General features: G+C 48.3%; 1 protein-coding gene across 4 annotated transcripts in view; it reads right to left on the bottom strand.

Annotated features, from left to right (window-relative positions):
* zbtb16a (zinc finger and BTB domain containing 16a) overlaps positions 1-15,229 on the bottom strand; it is a 78,725-nt gene that overhangs the window by 6,136 nt on the left and 57,360 nt on the right. For 3 of the 4 annotated variants that reach the window (XM_057053883.1, XM_057053884.1, XM_057053885.1), the window contains exons 5-6: positions 6,070-6,240; positions 1,814-1,984 (exon numbers count right to left, since the gene is read on the bottom strand). In XM_057053883.1, the coding sequence (XP_056909863.1) occupies positions 1,814-1,984; positions 6,070-6,240 (342 nt within the window). The remainder of the gene's footprint in view (positions 1-1,813; positions 1,985-6,069; positions 6,241-15,229) is intronic. The other variant, XM_057053886.1, reaches the window with a different exon arrangement.

Genomic DNA, 15,229 nt, shown 5'->3' with positions numbered 1-15,229 from the left:
CCCAGACTGGACCTTCACAAAGACCTCCAAAAAGTGACACCCCGGCAAAGAAGAGTATAGAAACAAACGCCGCAACATTTCTATCTCTTACCAGTCTGGAGTTTTGGAAAGATTCAGGAGAATCCTCCGTAAACACAGCATTCCAGTGCAGTTCAAACCCCCCAACACACTCAGACAAAAACTGGTCCGCCCGGAGGACAGGACACAAGAGAAAAACTCGTTGGCTAAATGTGACGTCAGCCCGTTCGAAGAACTCACCAATTACCCCAGAGCACAAGGGAGGAAGTTGCACACAATTTACGTTTGACCTAGACGTCCTGAGGACGTGGGAGTCCTGTTGCATTGTTGTGTTTGTGGTACCACAACAACATATGCCGAAATTGACAAGGCCGCATGCAATTTCGATCCCGCTAATAAAGCTTTAAAACCATTCTTGGCTCGTCGAAATCTAATTGTTGGTAACTCAGATGGAACGATGGTTCGGGGACGTGTTGAGGGTGTCATAAATCAAAGCGGAGTCCTGCTTTCACACTGGGGGATTTACTCTGTTCAAGAGGCACATTTCGTTTCAATTCATCCACAGACGGCGTCCTAAATGTGCTAATGATTTGAGTGATGGCGGGGAATAATCCAGCAGCGCTCAGGCCGCCAGGCGTAAATTAGACATGTAAATGCCGACCTTTGCCAATGGCATTTGAAATGAGCTGTCGGATGCGATCTGGCCCGGCGATCGCTGTCACCTTTAAGCTCCAGCTTCCTGGCGTCTCCGCCGCTGCCGCTCTCTCCGAGCCACGGTCAACCTTGACCTCCTTCGGGTAACAACCTCGTTTAGCCGGCACCCAAAAACGCGGAGCAGCAGGTCGGCGTGTAAGTCTGCCAGCATACGGAGGGCGTTTTTTTCTTATTATTGATAACCTGACTGTAAACAGGCGGATCTCAAATAACCAGCTAATAATGAATTGCAAATGGGGCCGAGATATTGATCCACCATTGGCATTTGGGATGTGTGGACAGACCTGAGGTGGGGGGCTGAGGTTGCCAATGTCGATGATTCATCAAGCGGCTCTCTTTTGTGCGCGGTGGCCTTTGACTGTGAGCTTGTCACTTGCTCTTGTTATCTGCTGTTGCTCTGCGGCTTAACGCTGAGCCCCCTCCCCCAGACAAAGGCTGGACGGGGGGAACCAATTATAGGACAGGCCGCCCGATAGCGTGGCTTACCAGCTGGCATGCTGAAAGGAAGATGGAGGCCGCCGCCATGGCGTGAGCGTTAGCAGGGCGAGTTCTCGTGGTCGCTTTGCTCGAACTGGAGCTGGTTTTCCAGGAAACCCAGTTTATCACCATGTCAACACCTTTATGGGCTCTAAACACACCGGGATCGATAGAGACTGCAGACGCCGCTCTGCAGCGCCGCAGCTGCAAACCTGCTGTCTGGAGTCCGTCGGCAGCTGTTCCGAACGCACGTTTCCATAAAGACGACGAGCATAGCGCCTCATCGTCGCGTCATTCTTTTTCACCGTAGGTTAAAAGCAGATCTGAGTTCTGAAGCCGCGTTTAGAGTTGACAAATCGGCTAAAACCTCTAAACTGAGCTGACTGAAGCCGGTTTCATTGACGTGACTTTTTCATGATTCTATTACGATGGTCAGAGTTCTGTTTAACCTTTCTGAGCTGCTGTATTGTGTCGGCCTGTTGTTAGCCCAGAGTTGTGGAACATAGACGCAACATGACATCTAACACGCTGTTAAAGCACTGAAAGTAGTTCCAGAACCAGCAGTGTTCCTCCTCCTCTGCCAGCTGGACGTGGATCCCAGTACCTGTGTGCACCCTGTAGTGGGTCTCCAGCTGGTGCTTCAGGCTGAATTTCTTCCCGCAGCCGTTACATTCGTAGGGCTTCTCCCCGGTGTGGATGCGTTTGTGGCCCTTCAGCGTGTTCTCATCTCGGAAGCAGCTCCCACAGAACTCGCACTCGTACGGATGGTCACCTGCTGAAAAGGTGGATAAAAGAAAGACAGAGTTTATAGCTTCTGCTTTCTGCTGACCCCTCTCTTCCCTGACCCTCAGCATCCTATTGACATGCAGAGAAACCTGAAGAATGTAGGAGGGACATTTCAGGAGACACGATGTGGTTCAGCCCCGTTTAAATTAAATTAACCCACCACATGTTTCTGAGTCAGACAAACGCACATCTGTGTGCTGTTGGGTCCTGATGTGCACAGAGTCGTTCGGATTCAGACAAACGTTCCCGTTCTCATTGAAAATCTCTTAAAGTTGCAGCTTCGCTGCAGATATTTCATCATTTCTCAGCCATAAACACATTTTACGATGGGTCGAAATCATTTTTCCTGGTTAAAGCGGGAAGCGGACGCACGGGTGAAGCTGGACCGTTTGAATTCGTAGCTGCTCTGTTTAAACACTCCTACTGTAAATGTGAAGCGTTTCCGTATTTGCACTCGGGCGCAGCGTGTCAACAGTGGCTGTGCACTGTGATGGAAATGACAACAGGCCCCCACCGGGCAGCCGTAATGGATATTCACACGTCAGCGATGGAGGATATTATGATTCTCAGCGGCGGTCGGCACGCTAATTGTATTGCTGGTATTTGATGAGGAGCTGCTCATCATGTCCCCCCACAGGGCCGCAGCTCTGCAGTCAGGCTGGTGGGGACATTTATTAATGTATTTCAGTCCAGCTCGGCAGGTTTAAGTCATCATCAGTAACCTACGCCTTTCATTATCTGCCTGTCCGAGCGGCAACGTGCGCAGGAATAAATTGCATTTCTGGTTACACGCCGCTGCCCCCTCGTTTCAGGGCACGTCCAGGCTGTGCGCTTGACTTTACGTTCTATATAGTGCAGATCTGTTTGTCCGCTTTATTTAGAGACGAGGGAGCGGACGGGTGCGAACGGAGAGGAGGTTAACCGGAAAATGATCTTATGGGGAATGAAAAATCCAAAGGTTTTCCTGCGGTGTTGCTGGGAAACTTTGATGGAGATGCTGGGATGGGAGAGGGCGGACAGAGCTCAGACACGGAGGTGTGGGTGCGTGTGGTTGGGCAGGGAAGGGGGGGAAAAAAAAAATCAATAAAAGTGACAGTCTTTATTTGTCTGCGTGAAGTTATCAGCGGCTCCCGCTGTAAGACATTGTGCTCTTTCTAGCGTTTCAACCACAGCAGAGATCACAATCCATCACGGCGCTCGGTGGGCTGGCCTGACGCTACAAGAATAATAATGGAGCCCAGATTCACCTGCCTTTAATTAGAGCTTCTGATCAGAGCAGCGTGCTGGATGCTAATGTTCAGGAGGGTTATTGTTGCTTCACGTACAATCTGCAAACATCATGATCATTTAGCGAGAATCCTTTTCTACCATCATCGTTTCTAATATTGGTTTCATTCTAGAATTTTGCGTTGCATGTTATTACTTCCCCAAACCCGGACGGCATTTTTTGCAGTGTTGACTCTGAGGTATCAGCTGTTGGCCGAGTTATGAAGCAATGTCAGTTTCATCCAAAGTACATCGACTCCAGTATTAAACTGGGCATAAATCCAGTAGTGTGTTACATGATTGTCCATATTATGATGAAAACTTGATGACGTTTTTTTTTCCCATTTCAGTTTTATAAGCTGCAGTGAAACATATTGTGGCCATTTGGGGGCGCTAAAATGCAGCGTTGTCTGGCAGTTTCCCGAGTTTGAAATGGCAATAATTCATACTCATAAAGCCAGATTGTAAAAATAAAAAATCGAGTTATTTATTTCTAGACATGGTTGGGGTGGGAAGGATAATGGTCCGACAGCCTCTGTCCAAAACTGGTTCTCCCTCTCCAGTCCCTCCATTCCTCTCTCCCATTTTCTCTCTGTGGTGTGGAAAAAGACGCGGAGAACCCGGCACAGTGACGCAACCCCACAGGCCCCCCGTGCCCCCGAGCATCAGCACCTGCGTCTCCTGACCACTGCCTCAACACACCCTCCACCCCCTGACGCACACACCTCAGTAAGTGTCCTCCAAAAGGCCTGGTGAGTGCCTGCGAGTGTGTGTGTGCATGTGTGTTGGCTTCATTACAAACAGTACGAGGATGTAAATCAGACTCCATCACTGCCAGAACAACAAATGCCCACCCCCCTCTCTCCCAATTCACTCAGTGCTCGCTCGCCCTGGCTGCAGCACTATCAAATACAGCTGCGAACACAAAACAGGCAATAGACTGCTGCAGGTTCAACACGCACACACGCACGCACGCACGCACGCACGCACGCACGCACGCGAGCGAGCACAGGAAATTAACAGGAATTTTATGTGTGTGCATGTGTTTCTACACACATTTGTAACAAAGCCAGGATAAGAGACAAAGTGGGTGTGTGTAACATTGTGTCAGAAGGGGGAGGAAGAGGAGGAGGAGGAGATGAAGCTGCGGGTGACGAAGGCCTCATGATGAAGATGTTTCTCGTTGCCTTCGTCCTCCTAAATGTTGCTGCAGTGTCAGAGCGACAGCAGCAGTCTGCTCGGAGGCGATAAGACAGACAACGGCTAACATCAACCCCACATAATGAACATCTTCAAAGGTACCTTTTACAAACCGCCGTCATCAGGTGACACAACAGGAGCACGACTGGACCAATCACAGACCGGCATGAAGATGAGCTGCCAACATTAAAATTAACGACGACTACCTTCAGACGCGGCCATTTATGGTGAGTTCAGGGACGGCTGGGAATGTTCTGCCACAGTTTATACCACAACTGAAGTTCTTTGAACCTCTGGGTTTGAAATGTAATTCTAATTTAATTCTGCAGGGCGCACTGCCGCCCTCTGGTGGCCGACTGCAGCATGTATGTGAACCAATCAGGTCTCTTCTCTGATGTTTTTTTTTTAAACTCTATTTCGGTCTCTTTCAGGCCAATGAGATTATTAACATCAAAGTGCGAGCGGAGAACACCATGTTTCCATTTTTTTTTTTTGGGGATAAATGAGGAGCTATTTCTGGCCGGCACGATGGCGTGCGACTTGCAGACTTTCTAATCCTGTGATAAAAGGCTCTGCTTCATATTTAAACATCATCTGTGGCTTCGTTGGGATTTCACAGTCGTGTGCAGCAGGACAAGCTTCTGCGCTGCTGCATGATCAGCTGACATTTAAGTCGCCTGGGTGGGCAGGTGGATCAGCACTCGCGTCCTCGCCAATGTCGGCGAGACGGAGCAGATGTGAGCATCACTACTGTACCCCCCCGGCTACCACCACCACCCTGCAGTAATGGTATATGCGTCTGACTTGTAAATAGGGCTGCTGCTCTCATCTCACTGCCTTCATTTCAAATATTTATCTGTGGGCTGGAGAGTTAAATCGCCTCTGACAGAGCGACACAGAGCGGGAGGGAGAGAGAGACTGTTATTTAAGGTCAAAGACAGAGAGGCATGGGGGGTTGGGGAGGGGGGTGTTCACCAGTGAAATAGGATTCATTTCCATGTGTTCATATCTGTCATCCCCTCTCTTTTTTTTCCCCAGGCTACCGCTTCTCACTCACTACATGTATTTGTATCCTCGCTCGCCCCAGCCGAGCACAGAGAATTACTACCGCTGAGAGTAAACAACAGCAGCAAGAGCCAGTGGAAATAAGTCCTGTGATATTGACCTGAATTTATGCTGTTTACTCAGCTCCAGTCACAGTGTAACATTACTCACTCCTCCCTGAAAATAAAGCCTGTATTTTACTGGAAACGTCTTCCGTTTATGAACCCGCTCACGTTTGTCAAGGTCGCTCTAACACGCCGGGGTGAGCACAGGAAGTAAAATTAATCTGAATTTTGAATGAGAAAATATGCAAAATTTAAAGATGCACCATTTGCATCCAAAAATAAGCTTCCCCAGGATTTCAGCTGGAGTGAAGTAAATGTCAGAGCAGCGTTTTTCCTTTAAACCGTTGATGAAACGTTCCTTCGGTTGGGATATTCTGGACTCTACAAATCACTCCAGTTATTATGGCGCGTGTCAATGATTTGTGTATTTCTCCATCAACACGGGTGCAGAGACACGTCTGTTCCCAGGAGCAGGCATCCCACCGGCGCCTCCACCTACCTGTGTGCGAGCGTAGGTGGCGTTTGAGCGCAGTGTGGCTCGGGAAAGTCCGGTTGCACTCGCTGCAGATGTAGCTGCGGACGCCGGCGTGGACCTCCATGTGCTGCTGCAGAGCAGTCTGGGTCTGGAAACGTTTCCCGCACAGCAGACAGAAGATGGCCATGTCGGATCCTGAGGAGCAAAGAACACGACGGTCAGGTCACCCAGTTCACCCAGCACGACCAGTCCCTCATCTAGGTAGACGATTGGCTGCCGTATATACAGGTGTACGCGTGTATTTACTGCGGCTACGGTATTAAAGGTGCTCGCGGTGCTGAATTCTCAGCGCCGAGTAGAAAGATAAAGATCTCCAATGCAACGCTTCAATCGAACCTTGTCTCCACTGAGCATTTTTCTCCAGCAGATAAAGAGCGCGAGGTTTCGCGGCGCGCTAACACACGAAATCACGGAGGGCCAACAGACACGCTGGCAGCGAACACACTCCAACACACTCCCTTCACACTTTTTCAATTACCAGGCTGGGGAAAACTCTGGGGGAAGGAGTGAGTGTTTGCAGCTCAGTTTCTATTTCATCAGTCAATAACACATCTTTGGGGCAAAGCTGACACTAATTTAAAAATCTATGAAGAGCAGCCGCCTCATGTTCATAACCAGCTGAGGAGGAGGAGGGCCCACGCGGCCTCCGCGCCGGATCAATCAGCACCTCGGTGACAGACGAGGAGGAGGAGGAGGAGGCGGCCCGGGAGGAAGAAGGTGATGTGCTGATGTGCGAGTGAGAGAAATAAATATTGACAATCGTTCAACTTCCTGACTCCTCCGTCTCGGCTCCATTTGAACGCCGGCTGTTCAAATCCGTCACCTGTCAGGATGATTTCAAACAGGTTGACTTCTTGTTTAGACTCACGGCACATTTTCCAGATTTTGACGCCTGTTTTCTGACGCTCCTGAGCAGTCGCAGGTCCTCCAGACCGCCCCGATGCCAAGCTCATCTTGTGATTCGAGGCAGGCGCCTCTCTGTACGCCATTAGCATAGTAGTAACTAGTGCTAAGCTAGTTTTCTCCAGAGCTTTTATCAATGAACAGGCTATTGACGGAGCCTGATTGCTTCTGAATCCCTCCAGGACTGCAGCTACTTAAGCAGATTTGACTGACAAGCATTCACTCCAGTTTCTTACTTTATCTGGAGGTGAATCTCAGTCTGACTAGCATTAGCAGACCACCTCTTCCTCCAGGCCACAGCTCGATCACATTAAGCACGGCGGCAGAACACACTGATACTGTTGCCACTCGAGATGGAAGAAATGAAGGTGAAGTGGTTTAGAGGTGGAGCGAGAGACCCAGGGAGTGAGAAGGGAAGGAAGGCAGAGTTCAGACAATTAGGGGAAGAAAAAGGGGCTTTTGGAATGCAAAAGGTTATCGGACCTCTGACCTGGGGTCATCGCTAAGGCGTGGTGGAAACATGAAACCAGGTACTGACACACACACGCGGGAAAAAACAACAACTTTGAAGTCATGAGAGCAAAAGACTGAAGATACACATCAAATACACACACAGCAGGAAAAACCTGCGCTCTTTACCATTCAACGCATCGCTCCTCAAATCTAATGAACACATGGTTTACGTGGAAACAGAAAAGGCTTCTTTAATAGACAAAAATGCGTGTGCGTCCACGTGCACAAAAGCCCGATCGGCTGGCTTCTGGCGTCAGAAATGGCTGCATGAGTGGAAGCTGGGAAAAACCTTCCCGCTCCCTTTAGTCTGAACTCTACAGTCGGGGGAGGACTGTCGCCGGCGAGTTAAGGTGCCACCAGGACAGCAGTGAAGGGATGAAAGCATAAATAAATAAATAAAAGCAGGAGTTGAAGCAGAAGGTCCATTACAGTGTAGAATTGAGTTGGTCCAAAGTGACACCTGAACGCCGGAGCAGCAGGAGCTGGAGGAGGAGTGTGGGGAGAGCAGTCTCAGTCCTGTTTGGCTGTTTTGGAATAATTTAGCTCCTCTAACCAGCCTCTCCGTCTCTCTCCGTCCTTCTATTTATAAAGGCTCAGGCGGATTCTGCGGCCGCGGCAGTGCCGGCAGTGACTTAATGGGTCTGGAGTGGCAGGGCTGCTGTTATTTAAGTGGGGGGGTGGACGGAGGCCGGTAATGGAGAGGAATACTCCCCGATGGGAGGTGACACAGGCTGGATGTGCACACAGAGAAATGGCCCAAGGACAGAGCTGGCTATCAAGGTACTTTAGTGATCCTCCAGTCTGAGAAATCTCTCCATTTAAAGCCTGCAAACTTTTTTATATTTTACTTCTCTTACCGAGAACGACTGTACACGCGTCAACGCTGCGTCAAAATGATCTGAGATTTTGCGATTTCGCAGGAGTGTTTGAGTAAAATGAACTTTATTGTTTAATTCTATAAACTACTGGCAACATCACCGACAAATTCAAACTAGAGTCTCGTTTGAAGCATTTGTTTGGGAGGAAACCAAACATTTTCAGGAGATCTGGTGGTCCTTCATCCACACCTCCATGGACCTACAGTAGTTGTGTAACTGTCCTGCTGGTGGAACCAATCCACATTGAGCAGAAGGCAGCACGTTTTCATCCCGGATAACCTTGAACGTAGCTTGAAGGTCAAAGCTGGAAATGAGACTCATCAGAGAAGATGACTTTAGTCCAGTCCTCTGGGGTCCAACTCCTTATGTTCTGTGCAAACTTAAGCCTGGCTCCTCTTTGCTTTTCATTGATGAAGGGCTTTTTTTCCCAGACTGTAGATGTTGCTCCCAATGTTTACTGCTTGACCTCACCGCCGTTAAGGATGGAAGCAACCGGACGCTTCCTGCATCCCTCTGCCCGGTAAAGCCGGAAGGGAAGCCTGAGAACTGAAGCGACTGGGGCTTTGGAATTCTCACCTCTGCTCTGACGTTGGCGTCATCACACCAGAGACTCCATATTGTCCTCGTTCTTGAGGACACAGCTCCGCCCTCTCAGTAGTTGCATTTCCTACAGCCTTAAATGTGTCCTCACTGGGCTCTATTGCAGCCTTCTGAATGGAGGAGCTGCCGGAGTTAATGAGGCAGAGAGCAGCAGGACCACAGCACGAGGCGTTCAATCACCGACCATTACCACAGTCCTCAACCACGGTCACGGCCCGCTCTGTCAATACCCATAATGATAAACTATGGTCTGTCTATAGGCAGCGAGAGCACTCACTAATGTACGACTGTAGGTCCTAAACACCGGCGCTAACGTGGCGCTGCAGAATGATGGCAGAACAAGCTGCATTTTAGGGCCTCAGACCAGGAACAGATCTCATTTGGATCAGAACACCTCAGAGATGCCGCCCCAGCAAAGGGCGGCAACTGTCACCCATTCGGCTGAAAGAGCCCTGCAAAGATCCGCGTTTCGATCCAACAGGTGAAACCATAAAAAGCAGGAAAACATCATCTTACAGACCTTTTCCGTTGGCCTACAACCTCCGAGGGTCGACTTCCCCGAGAAACCTCTTAGTATTGCCTCTTACAGTGACCATTGACAAGCAGCAATAGTGGATTTTTCCTTTAATAAGTGTAAATAAAATGGAACTAGGACTCAGAAAGCCATTTGAGCTGTGCAATTGACAAGGAGCACCTCTGATCAATCAGCGACGGCCTCGGGGCTTTAGCGACCGCACACCAAATCAGCGTTAGCAGTGTTGATCCAGGCAGCAGCCAAACGGCAGTCGCCCGCTGCCTCTGACGTCCCTCGTGCGCCGATAATTCACGTCGGGGCCCGCAGCGGCGCCGACATCACGAGATGAAGTTCTCCCAGCGAGATTAATGCCACCAGATGCCAGGCGAGATGCCATATTAATTACCCAGAGATAATGTCAGCGCCACCATATGGCAGCTCAACTGGCCATTTAGTTGACAGGGAGAGGTCTTTATAGCAACACGCGCCACCACGTTGTCTCCTCACTGCTGTTCTCTTCACTGCAGATTCACGTCAGAAGATCTCAGAAGCCCAAATAACGGCGAGGAGCTGCGCGAGCAAAAGAGTGTCCCCGGAATGAGATTCATCCGAACATCTGTCCCCGCCCGAAACCGTCCGTTATTACCGCAAACGGACACCAGAGTCCTTCCGCGTGTGTCCCGCCGCCACATTCCAAACGCGTTAATCTGCCGAATGCACCGTCTTCAGCACTATTTGGTCCAGTTTAAGGAGTGTTTGCTAAAAACCACGGCAACCATCTGCTTTGGGACATTAATGAAAACATTAGCCAAATGTGTAAAAGCGCTAAAAACGGGGCTCAGACAGAAGGTGTCAGAAGCACGAGGAGAAGGACCAACAGAGAAAACTGAGCCACCCAAATGGCACTCTGACTCCCATGATACCTTGCAGGAATGATTGTTGGTTATTTCACGTGAGCGGAAATTTTCACTTAACCGGGCCACCGAGTTATCCTCAAATCGGTGACGAAACAGGTTCTAAGTTGTTGCAGGTCGGATTGTTGGAGATTCTTCATGTTAAGACAATTTTACTTTTTTTAAAACCTGCAATACAGGGATTCGCCACTAGGCAACAGCGTGAGCTACATGCTGCTCTGTGTCCATACGGAGGACAAAGAAGAAGACAAAACAAGCTAAAAATGAAGGCTCTGTGCGGAGGCGATGCTAGCTATAGTATCTGGAGTATCAGCAGTGCAGAGCAAGATTCTTGTTCAATTTAACAGACATTAAATTTACTGATGATCAGGATGACGGATATCCGGCAGTAACTGGTTTACAACTGGTAGTAACTCAGCTAATGCGGCTGGATCCATCAGGCCCATAATCATTCATGGTTCTACGGCCCCACCCCTGAGAGCATCACAGAGAGGACAACCTCTGAAAGGTTACCGGACAGCGCCACATTAAAATAATCTGTTAACCAATCTGCACCCAGCTACCAGAGTAGCGACCATCAGTGGAGGATCTGGAATTACTGTGGGCGTAGGGCAGCGCCAAGCCTTTCACCCAGATTTACAGTCGAACTGTCGGCCCCTTCTGGTTCTGGACTCACTGACCTTTTACAAAGATGGACCACAATCGCCATCCAAGCCCACCCCCCCCACCTCCCTGATCTCCAATCCTCACAAATCCGATTTAATCAGACAAGTTGTGCAGTGTGGCTCGGAGTAAGAAAAAGGATAATTAGTAAACAGAGCAGCTACTCGCCAGGCTTCATTGGCATTCGCACCGGGTTACTGTGTCGCATTTAAAATGCAGTCTGATGAAGTCTACAGAATCAAACCATTTGTTACTCCTATTGAGGAGGCTTCTGGCTACTGGCAATTAAATTGGAATTAGCGGCAGGGAATGAGATACGGCAGATTCATACAAAGGAGCGGAGGTAGAGGAGGAGGGAAGAGAGAGAGAGCGCACTGTCTGGACCTCATTCGGCCCGACGCAGGCACGAATCTGGAAACCATTCGTTTTCCTATACGTTGGTTTATTTTATGCTCGACTTCAGGTAAAATTTTACAACGATAATCTTTACACAGATCTTGATGCGTGTAAAATCCCCTTTACAGAGGCAATAAACCAATCTAAATCAGCGTAAAATGTTAATTTACTTAACAAATCTCACAAGAAGCTTTGTTTTTTTTCCCATCTTACAGATATTAATAAACGAGGATTTAAACTTTAAGTAAATGTTCGAGGAAAGCCAACAAAAATAAAGGGATGCCATTTTCTCTGCCATAGCTGACCGGGCTCAGTCACAGAGAGAACGCTGGATCGAGAGATGAAGGGATGGGAAGGATGGAGAGATGGAGGCTAGCGGGCTAAATGAAGTGTGAATGAGGGGGAACAGCTTCTGTGATGCAGCTGTCCTCCCCCAAACTTCAGCCTGCTTTCCCTGCTGTTCCCACGCCCACCAGCAGGGGGCGATATCCTGGTAAGAGTATCTCCATCCATCCATCCATCCATCTTCTACCACTTCTCTTCCTTGTTTCCTTCAAGTGTGTGATGGTGGTCCAATTTCCACTGGAAAAACATTTTTAATCCCACGTAAGCGCATTTCATCAGGATATCGTAACAGCAGCGACCAATAACGAGAGAACTCTAACGAGAGAACAATAAAAGAGAAGAGCCGAGAGTCTAAACTGGTCCAGTGCAGGTTTTTATGGGCTTTAACCATCATATTCACAAGGGTTGATGGGAGCCAGGATCACTGCGCTGGCGTTTAGATTTCAGGGTCTGTTTGGAACCTGTCCGAGTTCACTTGGTGGCGTTTCTGTGCAGCAAAGCAGCGCTGCAGCACGTGGCGCCAGCAGAACGTGACGCCGCTCAGTGAATTAGTTGTTGTTCCAGTCAGAGTGGCGATACAAAGCTAACAGTGGCAGGTCGTAACGGCGAAACGAGCGGCGCCGTTAAATCAAGCAGGTTAATAAAGCTTTGATGTCGGTGCTAAATTCAAGTGTTTGCTTTCGTTTTCATTGTGACCTTTGCGGATTTACAGGCCCGGAACGCCGCAGAGGCAGAAGAACCAGACGGAAGACGGAGAAGAGCGCGTGGGATTGGATAAACTGCATTCTTAAAGATGTCCAGTTCAGCATCCAACACAGAACTGCTGGATGCTCCGCACACACACTCTGCTGCGCCACACACACACACTCTGCTGCGCCACACACACACACACTCTGCTGCTCCGCGTGTGTTTACACAAGGAGCCATTTTCCTCTTTAACAGGAAGCCGAGATGTTTTCGCTCTAAATATATCAGAGAAGCTGCTGCGGCTGAGATTAATGAGCCCCAGCATGAAGGAGAAAAACCCCTCACTGATCAGAGTCACACCCGGCAACAATCACCACGTTCCAAAGTCGGGGAGACAGAACCGGCGTCTTGTTATAAGACTGGGCCCGAGGTTCTGATGAGAGGGAACTTGGCACACAAAGGCGTCTCCTCATGGAGCAATAATCAATCAGTCATCAGGATAAATGTGAACCTGCCTGTGAACACACTGATCATCACCTGGAGGCAGTGAAATAACCCGTCCGACGAGATATCGGGATAAATAATGGGATGTGGCCCGCCTTCAATGTGGCCACGCCTGCCATTCAGGGTGGAGTCGGGGGTGCAAACACGGCCCAGAAGCAGCGAGTGTGCCAGTGTCCTCAGCTGCCGCTTTGTTGTCACTTAATGGAATTTAACTCCAATTATTCCGATAAAAAGACACGTTTTTGAAAAAAGGTCACACTTTCCACATCTGTAAAATGGCTTTAGGCACACAGCCAGACCTTCAAACAGCGCCAGGACCATGTCCACCTCCGGTCACCCCCACCTTTACACCCAACCCGACCCCCCCGACCCACACTGGAATCCCAAATCTGTCCTCGCCTTCCCGGGATCTGTTCTCCTCACCGCCATCTGGACAGTCAGGCGCACAATGTGAAAGGAAAAGGGGCTGGGGGGCAGGGGGCACCCACATTAGTCACAGACCCTGAGACTCACACCCACACACACACACACACAGGAAAAGGGCAAAGAAAATCACACACACACACACACACACACACACTTTATTTCTCCTCAGCGTAGCTGCCGACATCGTCTTTCCTGCTGGACAAAAGACTTTTAACACCTCTACTGTCCCCCTCCCACAACACACACACACAGGATGGGGTGTTTATTTTTTTTTCTCAGACATCCTGAGACACTCTGCCGGTGTGTGTGTGTGTGTGTGTGTGTGTGTGTGTGTGTGTGTGTGTGTGCGCAACAGGGGAATTCTGAAGAATGGAAGATGGAACCTGGAGCAGAACCAGAGATGATGGAGAAGGATGGAAGATTAAACTTTACAGGAGGAATGAATGAACACACAAACAGCAGTAAAGTGGGTGCCCCCCCTCCACCCCCTCCTCCCCCCTCAGTGACATCAGAAGATGAAGAATGAGGGATGAGACAGTGAATATTCATGTGTTGATGGATTCTGAGCTGACCTGAAGTCCAGGGTGGAGTCGGTTGGTGAGAATATTTTAACTAAAAGACTGGACTTGTTAAACCAAATATTTAGAATCACAAACTAAACGAAAGTAAAACAAAACAAGCGGCACCGAGAAATCTCCACGAAGGTTTTAGAACGGTTTTAAATGTTAGAATTCACAAGAAATATTGGCCAAATCTGCCAAAAACGCTTCACTGTCCGACTAGAAAATGTCACAAAAACATCTAAAAATCAAAACTAAAAAGGTCTGGGAGCAAATTTCTGAAGGATCCACCGGATTCAAGTTCCGTTTGTGTGAAATATCAAAGTGAATCAAAGTTTAGAGGTGTTTCGCCACAGATGTGAGCATTCATGTGCTTACTTTTCTTTCTTTTATTATTCATCTTTTAACAGAGCTCTGAGTTGAGCGGCGACCTTGAAGCCAAACAGACTCTGCCAGGCTGAAAGGAATGTCTTTATTTATAGATCTGTGTGTCTGTGTGTGTGTGTGTGTGTGTGTGTGTGTGTGTGTGTGTGTGTGTGTGTGCCTTTTTTTTGAAGAACTTGCACTGATGTGCTTCAATCACACTTAATTCCATTTCAGGGAAATTGATTTGGGGGCGAGCGAAGCTGCTCTTTCTCTCTCTGATTCTCATAAACAAGACAAATATTCCAGGATCCATCAAAGCCGCTATTATGATTTGCGGTTAATTCTCGAACATTTACTTTCACTTCGAGGTTTGAAACAACCATTTAATTCCCCAGCAAACAAATTTTAAGATGGAATCTTGCTGTAGTAAATATTTTAGGTTATACTCTTATTAGAAGGAATAAAAAAAGTCCTTTATTTTACTAAAAATATGATTTTAATTGTATTTTATACGACACCCTCTAAATAAATAAATAGCATATAAAATGCGCGGTCTTATGTAGCATTTATGAACATTATTTCTGCGATTATTTAGCAATGACGTCTGTAAATCATAATTATCAGTAGAAATTGCAAAACATAGAATATTTTTGTACCTATTTTAATGTTGTTGCAGTGACCAGATTGAAAGGCTGCACTATTTCATCTCATCTTTGGTTTTCGTGCTCTCTATAAATGGGTAACAGCACCGCCTCGACGGATTGTGGCTGCAGGAAAAGCAGCAGGACGAGGACACGAGGAGGAAGATGTTTTTGGCCGTTTCTCAGCCTTCAGATGATTCTAATCAGAGTCTGA

Source organism: Takifugu flavidus, chromosome 14, assembly GCF_003711565.1.
Source record: "Takifugu flavidus isolate HTHZ2018 chromosome 14, ASM371156v2, whole genome shotgun sequence".
In the NCBI taxonomy this organism is placed as follows: Eukaryota; Metazoa; Chordata; class Actinopteri; order Tetraodontiformes; family Tetraodontidae; genus Takifugu; species Takifugu flavidus.
The sequence above is the reverse complement of the archived record's forward strand: the minus strand, read 5'-3'. Positions and strand labels throughout refer to the sequence as shown.